Raw genomic sequence first — 18123 nt, 5'->3', positions numbered from 1 at the left:
AACCTTATGACCTTTACCAAAATTCAAATAGGAATCCAAGCCTTGTGAGAGCTGTGCAGTGAAGGGGGTCACATCACTTGCAATCATTTCTAATTGCATCGCTTTGCCTTGATGGTGAACTACAGTGAGCAGAAACAGTATCTTACCGTGTGTTTCCACCTTTTAGCCACGTTGTTTCAGTGTGTAGTATTAAGAAAGTGGGAGAAATGAATGACCCCGTCAAGCGAGTCTGAAAACTGAGGTCATTACAGGAGAAAGAGCGAGAACGCGGAGGCCCCTCGTTAGGGCAATCGGTGTAGTACCGCATACTCATCGCTAGGGGCGCTAGCCGTGCTTTTTGGTGCATCACGCGCTCCTTAGAAGCGCACTGGATGCTGGGATAGCTGCCGCAAAGAGGCTCACGGTAGAAGAGGAGTTTGGAAGCAGCGGTGGTAGGTAACGCTTGTAATTTCACAGCATTATTCGTCACTTATTAGCGTTTAATTACTCCTTTGGAAATATGTGGCTAAAAGAAGGACAGCGTGTTGTCTTCGCACCACATAATATTGTCCATGCCGCCATGCGCCGTCGTGTGGACACAAAGAATGAGGCAGCGAGAGGAGTATAACAGTATGAAGTGTGTTTGAAATCCGACTGGTTGGATTTCACTACCTCGTCACTCCGGGTTAGTGGCGGCGTTCGTCTGCGCTGCTGATTTGGTGTTAAGTTACATATAAGTAGCTGGCGAGCCACAGCGCAGCCCTCTTGTGCGATGGGAGCCGGAAGCGCCATCGGCGTCGGTCCCGCGAGCCGCGTGGGTCCCTCGTGCCGCGTGCGTCCGCGTGCACGTGCAGGATTTTTAAATCCTCTACACACAGAGACCGTGGTTTGATGACAAAATGTAGGGTTGGGGATAAAATGCAGCATTTGAAAGCAGTTCCGCTTACCGGCGTCACGTTAAATTGGCAGTGGGGAACTGCTAATGCCGCAAAACCGTTAGATAAAATCGATTTTAAGTGACAATTGAATTATGATTATGAAGAGTTTGACTGACTTGAGTGTAGGGCTGAAAACGCCGGAGCTCCTTTCGTCCTTATTCACCAGCAGCTGCTGTCTGTTAGTAACAGTAAAACACACCGATTCGTAGCATATTAATATGCCAAACGTGATTTGATACAAAAGTGTCCTTGACCTTATTACTATGTCTTTCTTTTTTCAGAATAGAAAATGGCCGAAAATCAGACACAAAGTCCCCTTGAAAAGAAGGTGGCCGAACAGATCGAGGTAAATGCACCACGTGTAGTCTCACCAGTGTGGTAAAGTGAAGTATTTTGATTTAAAATGAACAAATTGTCCACTCTTTCCCCCCCCCCAAAAAAGTACTACTTTGGTGACCATAACCTACCCCGGGACAAGTTCCTCAAAGAGCAGCTGAAGCTGGATGATGGCTGGGTGCCGCTTGAAACGATGATCAAATTTAACAGGTACGTGACGCGGCGCAGGTACGGTTGATGAGGCACTGCGCAGTCTGGGATGGCATCGAAACATAGCCGTGAAGCAAATATGATGCGACTTCAACCAAAAAATTTAAATGTTTTTCTTTTTCCCTCCAGGCTGAATCGCTTAACCACAGACTTCAATGTTATTATTGAGTCGTTGCAAAAATCCGCAACAGGCCTCATGGAAATCAGCGAAGACAAGAAAAAAATCAGACGGTCTCTGAGTAGGCCCCTTCCAGAAGTGAACGACGAGTACAAAGATGCTCTGAAACACAAATCTGTTTACATAGTAAGTTGTCCCCCCCCCTTCCTTTCAGTGCATGTGGAGTGTAATTTGCCTTTTAGTTCTAATTAGCTTTAAAATCTTGTATCCGTGCTGGGGTTTTGTCGTCATGTTTGGTGCTTATATACATTCTTTTTCCATTTTTTTTTTTCTTTTCTTTTACAGAAAGGTTTTCCTATAGAAACAACCCTTGATGAAATCCAGGAATGGTTAGCTGGAAAGGGAAATATTGAAAATATTCAAATGAGGAGAAATCTACAGAGGCAGTTTAAAGTAAGAACATGTGCCTTGCACTGCATTTTCTTTACCAGCAGATGATGCGGCTAAATTTAAATTCTTTACTTTCCATCCAGGGTTCCATATTCCTTGTTTTGGACTCAGAAGAATCAGCAAAGCAGTTTGTGGCTCATCCAGATGTAAAGACATTCAAGGACAATGAAATGATTGTCCTGTTAAAGTAAGTGGAAACCAAATTTTTATGTTTTGATTACATTTATGAATTTGCAGCTGGACTGTTGACAAACATGTGGTGTCTGTATTTTCAGAGAGGATTACTATGCCAAGAAAACAGAGGAAAGAAAACAAATCAGAGCACAGGCCAAGGCTAAAGCTAAACAGTAAGTGTCTTTGCTCAGTTTTTGTATACATTTGAAAGCCAGATAGGTTACTGAGTTCAGTCTTTTAGTGTTGCGTTTCAGTGCGATTGTTGGTGTTTGTGGGATTGCTGGTTAAGCCCCTTGTGGGCCTCTCATTCCGTATTGGGACAGCTGGTACCAGAGTGGTTAGTGGTGCAGCCTTTTACCCAATGGTCACAAGTATCTATTTTTCTTTTTTTTTTTATTTTTAGAGAAAAGGAAGAAAAACAAAAGCAGGCAGAAGATGAAGAGATGGTAAACTCAAATGTAGATGAATAATTCCTATGTTGGTGTAATTTTAAGATGAAGTAAATACCATTTCCTTCTTTAGAAATCTCTCGATGAACAGACAGGCTGCCTTCTGAAGTTTTCTGGGGATCTGGATCAGATTTCAAGAGAGGACTTTCATGAATTATTCCACGGACATGGTCAGATCAAATGGATTGACTTCATTAGAGGAGCCAAGGAGGTAAGGTTCTGATTTTACAATATAAGTCTCCTTGAAGGTAATGGTCTGCTTTTTAGTTTTTTGCCCACAACCTGGGTTTAATGTACTATGCTACCATACTTTAAGCTTGTAGTCCAATGAATATGATCAAGTGTTCTAAATTTTCTATATATATAAACTGACATACTTTTTTTCTATAGGGTACTATTCTGTTTAAATCAAATGCCAAGGAAGCCCTTGATAAGGCTAAAGAGGCAAATGGAGGCAAACTGGAAATAAAGAACAAAAGTGTGCAATGGGAGGTACTGGAGGGAGAGGTGGAGAGAGAAACACTAAAGAAGATAATTGAGGACCAGCAGGAGTCCTTCAACAAACGAAGGGGCAAAGGTAGCTTTGCAGTTGCATTTCCATTTTTATTCAGTGTCACTGTGACAGAAGAGTTGCTTTTAACATTAATTTTGTCAAAGGTGGTCGTAAATCTGGAGGTAGAGGAAGAGGAGGCCGAAAAGACAGAGGTGGAAGAGATCAAGGCCAAGTGAAGTTCCAGGGCAAGAAAACTAAATTTGACAGTGGGGATGAAGATGAAGGTAAGAGGTTAAGTCTTACTGAAGACATCAATACGTTACCCAGCTGGAGAAATATGGTTGTTTCCTGGCTTTTTTTGTATTTTATCATGTCTTCTGATATTTTTGCGTGAGTGTTTTAGAAGGCCCAGGAGTTCTACGTGTAAAAAGTGTCTGGCATCAGTTCTTTGGATTTTGTGTGAAGGAACAAACTTGGAGAGGGGTCTGTTTGACTTCTCATCTGACCTTGACTTTGCAGCAGCGGCACCTCCCAGTCCTAAGAAAAGAGCTCTGGATACAGGAAATGGACAAGATGCTGAAGAACCAGCTGCTAAACAAGGGAAGACAGAAAATGGTTCAGATGACTGAATAAAGCAAACCAAATCTTTCATTTAATCTTTATTTGAGATTGTTGGTAAGAGAACATGAATCCATTCCAGTGAAGGCTTTATGTTATGCAGAATCGTATGAAGTCCACTTCAACGTCAACCTGCAATACGATTGGAACGTAAAAGGGTTGTAATTTTTTTCCCTTGCCTTTCCCTATGGCCACTGTAAGCAGAAGTGCTATGCATGTAACATGCAAAACATAATTTAGAAGTTGTGTAAATGAGAAAATAGTACATAGGCTCTGTGGGTATGTGTATACCAATAGTTAAGTCTTGCCAGGCCAGACATTTTTATTTAAGCAATCTACCCCTTATTTTAGTTGTATATTTCTGTAGTTACTGCATTATTTCCAAATGTGTGCCATTTTTGAATAAACTTTTGTAAAAAAAAAAAAAAAAAAAAAAGCTTTTAAAAATAAAATACTGTTCTATAAAACATTTTTCTCACTTCTGCATACACTACACCCTTCCTTGCACTGCTGCTTATAGTAACAAAACATAATGCATAATTTTAGATCAAAGTAGTTTACCGATTTCTTCTTGTGGAACTTGTATGATGCTGGCAAGTCGTATCGGAGCTCTGTTAGGACGAGAAACAAAGTGTAATGGGTGAATTCTGCTATCAGTTTCTCCTCTCTAAAAAAATCTTAATATTCTACAGCAATTCTGATACCTGCTATTACGTCCATCTTTACCTTCCAGTCATTTGCTTTCTTCTGGATGTGCTGCAACATAAATATGATTTGTTTTCAAACTAGTCCGTAAACTATCGCTGCAAAGCCTGAAATATTAAAGATTCTCTAGACCACATGCCTCTCGTGTTGATGTTTTATGAAGAGAGTAGACCGATGATCTTGCCATACTCAGTGCTGTTTTAAGGAACTGCATGTCGATACCTTTAAGAAATGCTTGACTTAGTTCAAAGCAACATTTTATGCAGTACATACAACATTGAAGGAAAAAGCAGTATCTGTTGCACGTAACTTACCTTTATTGTGTTTGGTGCCAAAGGGAGGGTTCATGATCACTGTGTCAAATTTCTTTTGAAATGCACGCAAGGAACAGATATCGCATTGAACCATGTCAATATTTGTAAGCTCAAATTCTTCACTGTTCCTTCTAAATATGTCCAATGCATCCTGATCAATATCAAACCCAACACATAATCTGTGAAAAGAATCAAAGTTTGAGATTGAGAGATAAAAATTGAAATTATGAACTGATAAAGAAAGGCTCTTGTGTTTTGGGAGGATACCCACCCAGCATTCAGTACTGCAGATCCAATGCTGAGAACACCACATCCGCAACCCAGGTCTGCCACCAGCTTGTTCTCGATGTCATCAAATGTGTTGTGTATGGTGTACAGCATGCATGCTGCATGGATGACAATACAACTTGAAACATCAATTTTGGTAGCATTAACAACTTCAACAGATCCAGCACAGCAGGTGATTTTTCACATGCAGATTTGTAAAATACCTGGAACAAAAGTGTCAGCTAAATAAAAGAAATACACTCCTTCCGTTATCCAAATCTAATGCGACTGTGTGTTCACACCCTGGGATTAATTACCAATCTGAGCTCACGACACATTTGTTTCATATGTTAATGCAGTTTCGTGTTTTATGCCAGGTTTGATAATTAACCAACCAAAGCCGTCGGGATACCGGGGACAGAGTCCTTACACCAGAATCAACTCTAAACATGTAATAACAATAACAGAGTAAAAAAAAAAATACAAGAACAACAACAATACAGTTACAACAATAATGATAATGACTTTGCTCATTTACTTCTGTTTGCTTGGTGGTCCCGCGCACAAAAGGTAAAGCGCGGAGGCTCTCAGTTCTGGTTCCGTTTTGTGGAATGACCTCCCCCTCTCTCTCAGAACTGGGGAAACTCTGTCTACATTCAAGAAGAGTCTGAAAACTCACCTCTCCCGGACTCACTTCGCCCATGATCTCTCAAGCTCACGTAAGGTGTAAATGTTCATGCACCATGATATTATGATCATACCCAGATAAGCCTTTACACAGCTGCTACTCCTGTATTGTAAGTACTGTAAATGTTTGTGTAGCTTTTTTAAAAAAAAAAAAATGTAGGAAGGTGACCAGGATTAGTCTTTTCTGAGTTTTGTGCACCTACTCGTGCGATGAACATCGGTGCATCAGGCGGAAAGAAACAAACTAGGTTTACTTAAGAATCACGTCTGCAACTACAGCATGCCTCTCTTTCTCCAAAATGTAATGCACAAATTGTATTTCTATGAGATGTACATCGCTTCGGAGAAAAGCATCTGCTAAATGAATAAATGTAATATGAATTAATGACTTTTATTGGCCAAGTGTGTTGATGCACAAGGAATTTGCTGTGGTTCTAGGTGTCTCCAGTATTTACAGACAAACAGGTGACACAGAATTACAGAAGAAATAAATAATATATTTGTTGTTGTTCCCAAAGAGGTACAATAACAATACTAGTAATACTACTAACTAATTAATAATAATAACGATAACAACAATGAATGATAGTAATAATAGTTGTTATTCTTATTATTATTAATAATAATAATTTTCAATAATAATAAGAATAATTAGGAGATGACGAAGAACAAGAAGAAGAAGAAAAAGCAGTAAGGGAGTACGTGTGAGCTCTGGGCGCAGTGAACTTCCCACCTGCTATATGAGCACTCGTAGGATACTGTTCAAGAAGCACCTTGGGCTCCTCGAACACGTCCACCTGCTGAAGGCAACTTTGCAGTTCTTTTAGTTTCATGTCGCTCCGTCACACGTGTGGCGCTCTGTCTTTTGTTGTTCTAAACCACCACTTTGACCAATAAAATCTTGTTTTGACACAAACAATGCCGATGACACCGAAAAGCGAGTAATTAAAACCGCGAATGCTGACGTTTAATCGTCCAGCTAGGATTATTCCAGCATTTTCTCTGGTGGAACTCACTGCTAGTTACTGTATGCTACTTTTTCCTGCTGGCTCCTGGCTGCAGCTCATGTTGTAACACTGTCCCTAAAGCGCCTATTTATCTATCAAAGACCAATATAAAGGCCGCGTTACATACTGACACCTCTGCGTACATAAAAGCAACTTCGTAAAACGTGAAGAGTTATTTACAAATTCACCCAAACCAGGTACAGTACAGCGCTTGCTTGGTCGAACCGCACAAGCAATATAAATGTAACCCAACTCTGAGTGTCTACAAACTCCGTCCGAGGGGAAACAAACTGAAACCAAATGGTTCCGACGTTGCAATCACAGCGGTTAGCGGCCGAACGGGAAGCTGCGCAGATTTTGTATCGTTTAATAAGTCAAAGTTAAAACCACTTTATTCGTTGCTCTGATTCTGCAGCATATTTCTGCAAATTACTACAAGTGTGCTTTTGAAAACTACAGCGGAGAGGTGATGAAACGCGCTCTCCTCGTTCGCAACACTTCCCTCGTGGCCTTTTTCCCGCCTCCCACGTGGGCAGTCGCGCGGGACCCTTTCTGTCCCTTTAAATATGTGCTGTGACTTGTGCGCTCCAAAAAAAAAAAAAAAACAAAAAAAAAAAAGTGCCATTCCTTTGTGGTTGCTACTTTTGGGGTCTTTACAGTCATTCATCAGTTTTACTTCTTATTTGGAAGCAAATCATGAATATTTTATCACATATTCTGTTTGTTTTATACAACAGTGCATATAAGTGTGTGCAACTGCTCTGTGATACACATTGAATAGAACACCGTGGATGTTAATTCTGTGCGTTTGCGTGTGAGTGTGTGTTTTCTGATCACGTAAGACCACTGAGTTCCTGCAGCCTTATACTTGACTGCCTATTGATGGCGCTCTTGCTCCACAGTAATGGGCCACAGACGGTCCAGTAAGGGCTCACACACCGGAACAGTTCTATATTTCTCGGTCCGGGTACCGCAGCTCGGAGGCAACGTTGACTGTGTGCGACAAGCTACATGATTTAGGGGAGATTTAAAATTTCCCGGAATTTCCAGCATTTGGCTGCCATTTTCAGCCTTTTATTTCCCACTTTATGGTTCGAAGAGTATTACTCACCTCGGCTGGCAGTGCATCATGGTCGCCGGTGCTTCTCTGCAATATGTTAGATCACCAGCAAATAATGAGCCCTGCATTTTGTTCAGACATCACACACTGTCTCATCAGATTTTTTTTTTAACTCGGTTTCAGGGCAAATAGTTATGGATTTTTCACGTCGGCTCTTCAATGGGCTCTCTCATGCACGCTGATAAATTACTATAGGGTAAAATGATGCATCGCTATTGACTCGTATGGAAAGGTACAAAAGTAACACGTGGTGTAAATTTTGTCTTAGCAAACACATTTTCGGAACCGCTTGTCCCATACGGGGTCACAGGGAACCGGAGCCTACCCGGCAACGCAGGGCGTAAGGCCGGAGGGGGAGGGGAAACACCCAGCACGGGACGCCAGTCCGCCACAAGGCACCCCAAGCGGGACTCGAACCCCAGACCCACCGGAGAGCAGGACCCGGTCCAACCCACTGCGCCACCGCGCCCCCTCTTAGGGAACAGTTACAGTCAAATTCTAGGAAGATTGTCACCTTTTACTTTGTATTTTTTGTCCGGTTGTTGCCTTTGTTAGTACATTGTTCCATGTATGCTGCTGCAACCTCAGAGTCTTCATTCATCCATTCATTCATTGGTTTGTTTTTTCTATTACGTGTTCCAGCTCAAGTGTGGCGAACACAGTTTAACCCCATCATCCACATCATTCTCATTCTCCTGTGCTGGAGAGGGACATGCTGCCACTTTGCATATAAATGATTGACTCCCCCCCCAGAAATTACTCCTCCTCAATGCGCCCCCGCTGTGATTTCTCCTGCACGGGGCCCATTTCGCCAGGCCGCACCACACAACATGAACATTGAGATTATTCAAAGTGTGAGGGAACTATGGGCTTTAGATATAAATCACCATTAAATGGGTTTCTATTGACTTCCCACCATCTTTAAAGGACACCGTTTAGAAAGGTGGGAACACAAACTATTGATCTTTAAATGTAATGTTGGGGAAGAAGGTTAAAAGCAATTATTTTAGTGCCAAACAGTATCACTTTGTCATGGAGAACTTTGGGGGGGGGAGTCCTTCAAAAAGTAATCGTTTTCCGATGTCAAGCAGATGGAAATGTACATTTTAAGCAAGAAAGACAAGACGAGGATCATTTTCTTAGATTGCATGTAAAATGTAAATTGATGTTTATTTTACAGAGAAATTTTCTTTACCAAATCAAAGTACTTGTGTGTTACAAGTTTACATGTTATTTTTTTTGTTCTGGATCACTGTTTAACACATCCCTCTTGGCAGATAAGTCTTGTTGGGACTGTGGTTACGTATTATCTGTCTTTGTGGTAATTTTTTTGATGAGCACCCCTAGTCAGAAAATCATACATCATCATTATCTTTTAACTGTCGAATGAACAATCTGTTCCCTCAGGCCATCCAAAATGAAAAGATTTTGTCACGTTAATTAATAAACCAGAAAATTTTAAAAAACCCAAAACTTAAATAAATAAAGTTTGTGTTGATTCGCTTTGATTTGAACATTTACATACAGAACCTATTACCAAAGTGTTGCTGACTGGGCAGTGACCCATTCAGGTTGTACCCCAGGTAGCAGGTAGTGCAGTGGTTAGGGCTGCTGCTGCTGCTGCTTTGGCGCCCAAATGTTACACGTTTGAATCTCACCTCCAGCTTGCTATAGGTTTGTTGTGATTTTTATCATTTTGCCATTTAAAAGAGCAAACAAGAATAGTGGTAAAATATGAAATTTGTACAATTTATTCTATTCCTCATTTTAATAATTCCAAGTTTTTAAGAAATCATCAATACATGACAATATATGCATAAAATATGTTAGTAACGCCTATTTTTCAATGTGGGGGTGTTTTTGGATGACATGAATTTGAGTTATATTGCAAGTGGGCGGCGCGTAGGTACATACAATGCACGTGTTGATGCTTGTAAGGGATTTTCACAGCAAAGTACCTCTGAGACAAGAATATTGTGAAAATATGGAAAATTTACTATGCACAGAAGTGTTTTTGATTTTCAAACTATTGCTGTGCAGCAATTTCTATATGTGCAAGAGAAATTCTGAAATTAGTGTGTTTCGTCTGTATTCATGCTCTCATATCAGACCAGATTTTGTTACGCTGCTCACAAACGCTAACTGACCGCGTTTGCGTACCGCGTTGTCCGAAGACCACAAAATGATGCGTTTGCTTTAGGATCCCTCCATATCCATATCGCTCTGCTGTGCTGGGGCACTAAATTCTGAGCGGATCAAGTGTCGAGCTCTGTCACAGGGCCATTTATTAGAAAGCCCAGTGTGACGTCTCCTCTGGATACGAAGCACCGTCACTGCGAAGCGTTGGATCGACAGCGTCGGGCACAGCAGCTGCTATCCTGCTGTAACTGTGCAAAGCTGTGACGTCACCGCCCTCTGTGTCATGGTCGCCACTCTATTAATGATTCCTGTGCACCGCGGTGCATTGCAAGCTGATGGAATGAAGTGAGAAGAATTATTTGCTTATCTCAAAACAATAATCCCAGGATGAAGAATGTATAAAGGATATTATATTTAAAGTTGCAATAAATGTAGCAATTCATCACTTACAAAACACAAAGGCCTTCTATGTGCCTTTTGGACAATTATGACGGATGAAATTTTGCATCGTTTCAACACAATCCCTGAAAGCAGGGAGTCTGTGACAGTGTGTGGAATGAAGATGAATGCGCTCCAGTACAAGGATGTTGCCGGCGTCGGCCTCCTTGCTCTCCGTGGCTCCCGTTGTGCTTCCCAGCCTGCGCTCAGCCCTAATGAAGATGGAATGGGTTATAAGCACCCAATGATGACCTATTTTTGCGTTAATTCGACCTGCAGACAAAGATGGAAACAAAGGTTCCATCTTGCCCCTCCCTGGATGGCTTGTTGTCACGGCAACGCCCATCCGGCGGACTCCGCGCAAATTGGGACCCTGCATAGCTTCCAGGCTTCTCTGTGCCTCCACCCTTGGAGCTGTCAGTGGGAGTTGCTCAGCTGTGGTGCTCCTGTCAGCATTTGTTTATGTCCACCTATTAAGGGTCTCTATTTTGAGTCAGCCCATCTCGCCCGGAGTGGCTGCGGGCACCAGAGTGGGGAAATCGTGGGGGTGGAGGAAGGAAAACAACAAGGCCAAACTACTGTTTCATCCTTCCTGCCAGCCCTGTTTCCAGCGGTGGGGCCTCTCGAGTGTGTGAGTCACTGATTTTCTGTAGATACCCACTTGGCTGAAGCCATTAAGCCTGAATTTAACAGTTTAATATTGAAAAAATAAGTATTTACATAAATGAAGAAATAATTGATTAGATAAAGCAATGTACAGGAGATAGATAGATAGACAGATAGATGCTTTATTGATCGCAGGGGGAAATTCAAAGAAATATGTTTTAAATGAACCGATAAAGAATTCACAACCCCATGTATTACCAACTGTTTTTTTCCGAAAAGGCTGTTTTCTTTTCTCAGAAGCACACAAGCACTTGTGGAAGTCAGGGAAACTGATGCGCGTGTGATGATTGAAAGCGAAGGATGCTGGGTAATTGCCTCCCCACAGAAGGCACAAGGCATTTGGTCCTTACCGAAGCGAAATGACTCTCTCTGTGAATGCTGTTGTTTCCATTCACCCCGGTGGGCTCCCTCGCACAGTCTGGTTGCCATGGGGATGAATACATGGGTTAACTCTTTCACCGGAGCTCAAGAGGGTCTTTTCAGGGAGGTGTGAACATTGTCGGTTGACCTGCGGGGAGGTGAAACACTCAGGTGGGGCGTTGAGGTAATGTAAAGTCAGCCTGACTTTGAATGTCATTGCTGGTCTCGATTGCTTTCCACGTGCACTTTATCAGCGCAAAGACGTTATCATTTTAGCTCTTTTTCTGATTGTAAAACCTATGCCTTTTTAGTTTGTAAAACCCAGCTCTCTAAATAATGTCTGCTGTTAATATCGCTTAGACCCATTTCCATTATGTTGTTAAAAGGAAACCTGATCATTTTCATGAATTAATCAATTTTTTGTTGGATTGCCACACTTTTAAATTGTGAGCTTTATGAGCTCCATCAAGATTTTTAATTAGTTTTGTTCACACTCTCTGGATTTACGCACACACACAGGATTTAACTTTATGAATAAAGGTGTTTTTTCGTCCAGACATTACTGTGTTTTTTTTATTAGCACCGTTTTTGAACTATCAGAAAACTAGAGAAAAGGAGGCGATCGTCACATTTACCTCTTTACGGAAGATCTTTTTGGAAGCTGCAGTGTTTTTCGATGAGCGCGCGTGCATCCTTTGTTTTTCCCTACTCATAAAGACAGTTCAGTGGTTTTATTCATTCATTTCTCCAACGAAGGCTTGGAATTATTTGTTTTACCACTGCATTAATTATTTCAAAGGGCGTAACAACTTAGCTTTGCTAGGATCCGAGTTAGCAGGGCAGAAGCTTTCACAAGATGCGATTTGGTCGGATCCTTGGGTCGCTTCTGCTGGAACTCCACCAGCGAAGGAGGTGCTGTCAGTCATCTGTTCACACAATTACCTTAATGCAGCACTAATAGCGCCAAAGGAGCCATTAAATACTTGAGACACTTGTTTGTTTGCCCATTATGGCACGCTTGCTGGATTGTACATCACTTCCAAAATGAAGGCAGGGGCAACGCCGAAGGCTCGATGAGCATCGGCCCTGTTGGAGCGCACAGCTATGTTGTAGAAAGTCCATTATGTTAACACCAGTAATGGCTTCTCATTAGTCAGATCCCAGGCTGGGAGAGCTCCGTAACCCTCCCTCTGTTCAACGGGCCTCTTTTCGGCGATAGCGCTAAGTATGTTGGTGTTGCCGTAATTTTTATTGACAGGATGAATAAGAGGAGGGTGAAACGCATCACGGCAGCTGGGGCCTCCACTTCCCACATAAATTTCACACCCAAGTCCTTCAATGCTACCCCCTCTGCAGCACTATGGAAAGAAAGTCCTCGAGGAAAGGAAGAAGTGTCGTGCTTAGAGCTGCTGTCTCGGACCCAAAGGTCACAGGTTTGAATCCCACCTCCAACTGCAGTAGCCTTGAACAAGGTACTTACCCTAAATCAATCCAGTAAAATTACCTAGCTGTATAAATGGGTAAATAAGTGTAAGTGGCTTTTGAGAAAAGCATCAGCTGGACGAATAGATGTAAGTAAACCTGAGAATTTCCTCAGTTTTATTCCTTTTTCAGAAGCCCGGGGACATCGTCCAGTGGCCTGCCTTCGTCTCCTGGGCTTGTTGAGAGGAAATTAGTGTGAAGCGGTCCCGCAGGAGCAGCGCGGCCAGCTCAGGGCACGCTGCATCACACCGCTAACAGTCAACTGGACTCAGAGGGACCACCCTGACATGGAGTACTTAGTGGATGAAAAATGTTTCCAGCTTTAAGGGAAGGGAGCTGTTCGCTGTGGCAGGGAACGGCGATCTGGTCTTCATGTCAGCCCCCCTGCGAGGACATTCGGCCAGAAAGAGGAGGGCAGTGAGACACTGTTATGACCGTTTTTTTGTGGTGTTGCTGGAAAACCCATTAGAATAATTCATTCTAAAACTATAATGGAAGAATGATTATTTTATAATGAGAGACTTTCCATTTTTTCATTCTTCGTGCGGTGCGTTTTCTTATTTTAAGTGTTTCGCGGATAGTTGTGTTAAGATGTGTCTTCTCTCATTCCATATCACTTTTTCTCTCTGTCCTCACATTAATCTTGAATTCTTTTTCAGGCATTAGGCCTGTGGGTCAGTATATAAATATTTTCCATAAAAGAAATTATGAAGAGAAAATCTGCCCGAGAGGAAGAGTATCTGTTCAGACATTAATCACTCTGAACTGAACAGCAAATATTTACTGGGGGGGGAGTTACTTTGTCTAAACTGAAATCAGAGAGAAAAGAAAGAACATCGTAAATCCCCTTGAAACAATTTCAGATTCATATTGTATTTTTAATAATTTCTGAGTTTTATATTATATAGGATATAGGATATAGAATATAGGATATATAATATACCCTAGAAATCCTCACACAATTCCAATATCAGCATATAGGGCAGTAATTTATACTTGTTCTTTCTAATAATAATTATAATACAATAATAATTTATAGTAACAATACAATAATATATAATATGTGGCAATATTGTAATATAATTACTGTATAATATAATAATTTCTAATACTAATATAAATAATTTATGCTTGTTATTTATGTTATTTATAAATTCTTATTTTTGCTGTAGATGTGTCCATTCCTAGAACTGAAGGTGCTGGATTATAATTGTGATAGAAAAGTGAAGTCAGGTTGTAACACATGAGGTCTGAGATGTTTGTGCTGTTCATTTTCGTTCAAAAGAGTGTCACGAAGACGAGAAAATGCTAAGATATGCATGTTATCGTGCCACCACTAGTTATGTCCATACTGAAAACTATGATATTTGTGACAAACAAGAAGGGAATACCAGAGTTTTAATAAGGTGCTTTAGGCAGAGGAATTGCCCTTGCGAGCATTGTCCCGAGACTGAGTACATCTGGGTATTCTTCACCCCTTCTCACATCTTTACTGTGCAAAACACAGAAGTGTGTGTTCACTGCTTATACCGCTTTAGGTTCCTCAGATAGGACGCTTGTAAGTGAGTTTATGCAGCGTTGTCGAGCTTTTATGTGACGCCGCTCCACATGAGCAAACGTTGTTGTATAATATTTCTGAACTGCTAGGAAAATGTAAAAGGCGACAGATATCGAGACAGCGATTCGTATGACATCTCACTGTTACGCTGGCTGAGTTAATACTGTTGAGTTCATGTTGTATGGCCAGCAAACTCAACTGTCACCCTGCTGTTCGACAGTAACATATAAAAGAACACGGTTTATGTTTTCCACAAAGAAAGTTTTTCGAACAAAGTTCTCCTCGCTGCCCGAGGTATTTCTAAGTCGAAACGATAGGCTGCATTCCGTGTTCCTGCGGCACTGTGCGGTCAGCCCAGGTCCCCGGTCAGGTGGCGTGCCATTCTCCCAGTGCCGCCAGCCATCGCCGCTGCGCTGATTTACCAGCGATCCGTACCGCGTTCCCCACATTCGCAGGAGTGACCTCCCCAGAGATCGCGTGTGACCTTAAGCAATAAATCAGTCTCAACTGCGGCTGACATTTCTTCTCAAAATTTCAAATTGAACATGTACTTTAACATTTAAAACTAATTTTGCAAAGGTAATTAATCTCCAGTTGGGCGTCAGTCACGGAGTCAGAGAGTCAGAGAGTCACAGAGCGTTGAGAGGGACATGGGTGGGTTCCTGGCCTCCCCATGGACACTGCGCCACAGCATGGTAACTCATTCTATGTTGTATACAGTAAAGTTCTGTAACTGGGAAAGTGGGCATTCGGTGACCCTCCAAATAGCCTTTTCCTGGCTGTTTTCCTCCTCATGTGCTCTTTCTGTACGCTTGCCCGTGCAGCTGTAATCCAGAACACTTTCCATTACCCTGCAGAGGTATAAAGGAATAGAGGATCAGGCATCGTAAACGGTTCTGTTCTGAACTGTGTAAAAATGGCACAAGTCCCATTGCATTTCACCCACCACGCACTTCTGGTCAGTGTGGTGCTGCTGCATCGTCGCTTGCCAAGCGTGGACAAAGGGACATGTTCGTTTAAATGAGCCTCCCGAACACACCACCGCTCCACAAAAAGCTCTTTCAGTACCCTGCTATTAAGGTATTTTGCGCTTTGTGGCTTTTTTTTTGTGACGCTTTTCTCTTCAAGATGATTTTGTTTTCAGAGAAGAACCTTTCGTTGCCTGCGTGGCAAAACTAAGAGGAGGAAACAGATACTCCTTTGCACGCCTCTTTACCACACCTGGTAGTGTGTACATCTCGGGAAACACCCTGGGGACAAAGACAGAGGTTTACTGGCATTTATTAAATCTAACATGTCTCAGCAAAATGACTCTTACTGTGGTGTAAGTTATGGTACCTTCCAGGTCTAGCAGATGATAGCAGCTACAGAAAAGCAACGTCCGGTTTCATCGGAGGTCCAATGGTCCAATGCTCCTGTAAAGGCGTTGTAAGAGGGCTGGGTGACTCACAGGGCTGTGCTTTGCCTTTTGGTTACCATGGCGATGTCAGACCGAAAGCTCCGCTTCCAGTCACTCGCCTCAAGTGCGTTCGGTTTCCCTTTGCTGAATCAGGATAGTCTGAGACGAAATGAAGAACCGAAAATGACTTCTCAATTTCAAAACAGAGATGTTATGTGGGAAGAGCACATAGCAGGGAAGCGGACATTAAAATGGAATGAGGACAGGTACTGTGTCGAGCTGCTTCGGAGGGATCTCATACCTTCCTCTCCTTCGATGGAGAGCAATGCAGTTGAAGGACCCTCGACCGAGTGGTCTTGTGTCTCAGGGTGGAGCCGGCCCGCGTCAGCAGGACGCGGGGAGAATAAGGAGAATAAATGCTCGAGGCTATACCTTCAAACATCCCTGAGTGCATTCTCACTGGTGCATCTGTGCACCTGTCCTCTCCAAGCAGCATCCATGTCACTGTCACAGCAAACACTTTTCCTTACGTGTGGGTAGAGGGCGCGTAGGGTGCGTTGATCCCTCACGGTCTGTTTAATTACAAATATTTTATTTTACTTTCCACACAGCGTAAACATTGTATTTTGAAGATGCCATTTTCTTTCAGACTGACCGCACCGAACGAGTCGTTATATATTTTCTCGAGTGTTTCTGGTGGTCGCCCATCTAATGGTGCTTTACCGCCTACCGCTCCCCGGCTGCCTAAGCAGCGCTTCGCAACACATTAGCCGCAATGGTTTTGTTTTTTACACATGAGCAAACAAGCCCCTCATCGCAGGGTCTGCTCTTCGCGTGCTCACTTAAATGAGGGGAAGAACAGGCAAATTAGGTTTTCATCACGTGACGCGATTAAGATATGCAAATGGAATTTACACGGCACAGCACTGAGACTGAATTTCACCAAAGATGAAACATTTTCAACATTTATTGCATTGCGTTGTGCTGGTTAAAAATATTGTACGAATTGCAGGAAGTAATATTTACTACTGTGTAAAACGTTTTCCATAAATTGACGAAATGTGTAAAGCGCTCAGAAAGCCTTATAAATAAAATGTGAATGAGGAATCCTTACCTTATTAATAACCACAATGCAGGATCATGGTGGTCTGGAGCCCATCCTGGAAATATAGGCCGTGGGGCGTAGAACTCTGTGGATGGGATTCCAGTGTATCTTAGGGCATAGCCTTTGAACGGTGGGAGGAAACCTGAGCACCCAGAGGAAAACAGCATGAACCTTGACAAATACTGCTGCAAACATTACAGTTAGAAGCTCTGCTGCTGTCTTGGTTTTTGTTTAAACTGCAGCCACAGTGTTTCCCCTCATCTGGGGCTTTTCCATCAGTTCCAGCGCAAACTGTGTAATACGGTGAAATTAGATGGGAGAATATCTCTGATATCAGACTCTGTCCCATTCACCCGACTTTGCTCTTCGTCATCTTCATCAAACTACTTACTCACGGCAGCAGAACTCCAGAGTAGTAAATAACCGGTTTTAATGGGCAGTGCGGCGATTGCTTTAATTGCCTCATCTATCATTGACACGATGCTTTCTTTAAAATTGTGTGCAAAAGGGATCCTTCCTGCAGGCAGCATGCAGATGGATATGAGCGATGTACTTACTATGGTAAAAATGAACTTCATCTTCTGACTTGCCTTAAAGTAGGAACAGCTGGTACTGTAGCGGTTAAGAGCTGTGGTCTTTGGACCCAAAGGTCACAGGATTGATCTCCACCTCTGGCTGTGGTAACCCTGAGCAAGGTACTTACCCTAAAATTGCTCCAGTAATGTTACCCTGCTGTCTAAATGGGTAAACAGCTGTAAGTAGATTAACGTTGTAAGTCATTTTGGAGAAAAGCGTCAGCTAAATGAATAAATATACAGTATATTCTGTTCACAGAAAGGATCAATATAGATGCTAGTGAAATGCTACAACTAAGCTTTTGTTAACATCTTTTCCGGTTTGTTTCCATTATGCCGTGATCACAGTTAAAAGTGTGTTAGTTATGAGCACAAAAGACTCAGATATTGCAGTCTAATAGTGTACGTGACCGGTGCATTTCCGGAACAACGATCGTCCCTTTTCTTGGAACAACTCACGCTGTCACTAGTGATTCTCCACCGAACACCATTCTCGGGCTCGGACTGCTAGGTATAGGAAGGTGAATTAAACCCTT

The 18123-nt window shown here is 42.3% G+C and overlaps 2 protein-coding genes and 1 long non-coding RNA gene across 3 annotated transcripts; 1 reads left to right on the top strand and 2 right to left on the bottom strand.

The window, feature by feature from the left end:
* Positions 1–352: 352 nt before the first annotated feature.
* ssb (small RNA binding exonuclease protection factor La) lies at positions 353–3824 on the top strand. Its single transcript, XM_018728809.1, has 12 exons — positions 353–431; positions 1199–1263; positions 1360–1463; positions 1593–1767; positions 1927–2034; positions 2115–2218; positions 2307–2378; positions 2609–2651; positions 2728–2865; positions 3045–3231; positions 3312–3431; positions 3667–3824. Exons 2-12 carry the CDS (start codon positions 1207–1209, stop codon positions 3774–3776), a joined length of 1218 nt encoding a protein of 405 aa, XP_018584325.1. The 5' UTR covers positions 353–431; positions 1199–1206; the 3' UTR covers positions 3777–3824.
* Positions 3825–4181: 357 nt separating this feature from the next.
* Positions 4182–7000, bottom strand: mettl5 (methyltransferase 5, N6-adenosine). The gene is made up of 6 exons (XM_018728810.2): positions 6472–7000; positions 5056–5170; positions 4785–4963; positions 4610–4692; positions 4470–4521; positions 4182–4376 (listed from the first exon to the last, which is right to left on the bottom strand). Exons 1-6 carry the CDS (start codon positions 6569–6571, stop codon positions 4225–4227), a joined length of 681 nt encoding a protein of 226 aa, XP_018584326.1. The 5' UTR covers positions 6572–7000; the 3' UTR covers positions 4182–4224.
* A 7488-nt stretch (positions 7001–14488) lies between these two features.
* Positions 14489–17652, bottom strand: LOC108920286 (uncharacterized). The gene is made up of 5 exons (XR_001964980.2): positions 17022–17652; positions 16209–16479; positions 15847–16066; positions 15455–15758; positions 14489–15359 (listed from the first exon to the last, which is right to left on the bottom strand). It is a non-coding gene; the product is annotated as an uncharacterized LOC108920286 (long non-coding RNA).
* Positions 17653–18123: the final 471 nt, after the last annotated feature.

Source organism: Scleropages formosus, chromosome 21 (genome assembly GCF_900964775.1).
Source record: "Scleropages formosus chromosome 21, fSclFor1.1, whole genome shotgun sequence".
NCBI lineage: Eukaryota > Metazoa > Chordata > Actinopteri > Osteoglossiformes > Osteoglossidae > Scleropages > Scleropages formosus.
The sequence above is the reverse complement of the archived record's forward strand: the minus strand, read 5'-3'. Positions and strand labels throughout refer to the sequence as shown.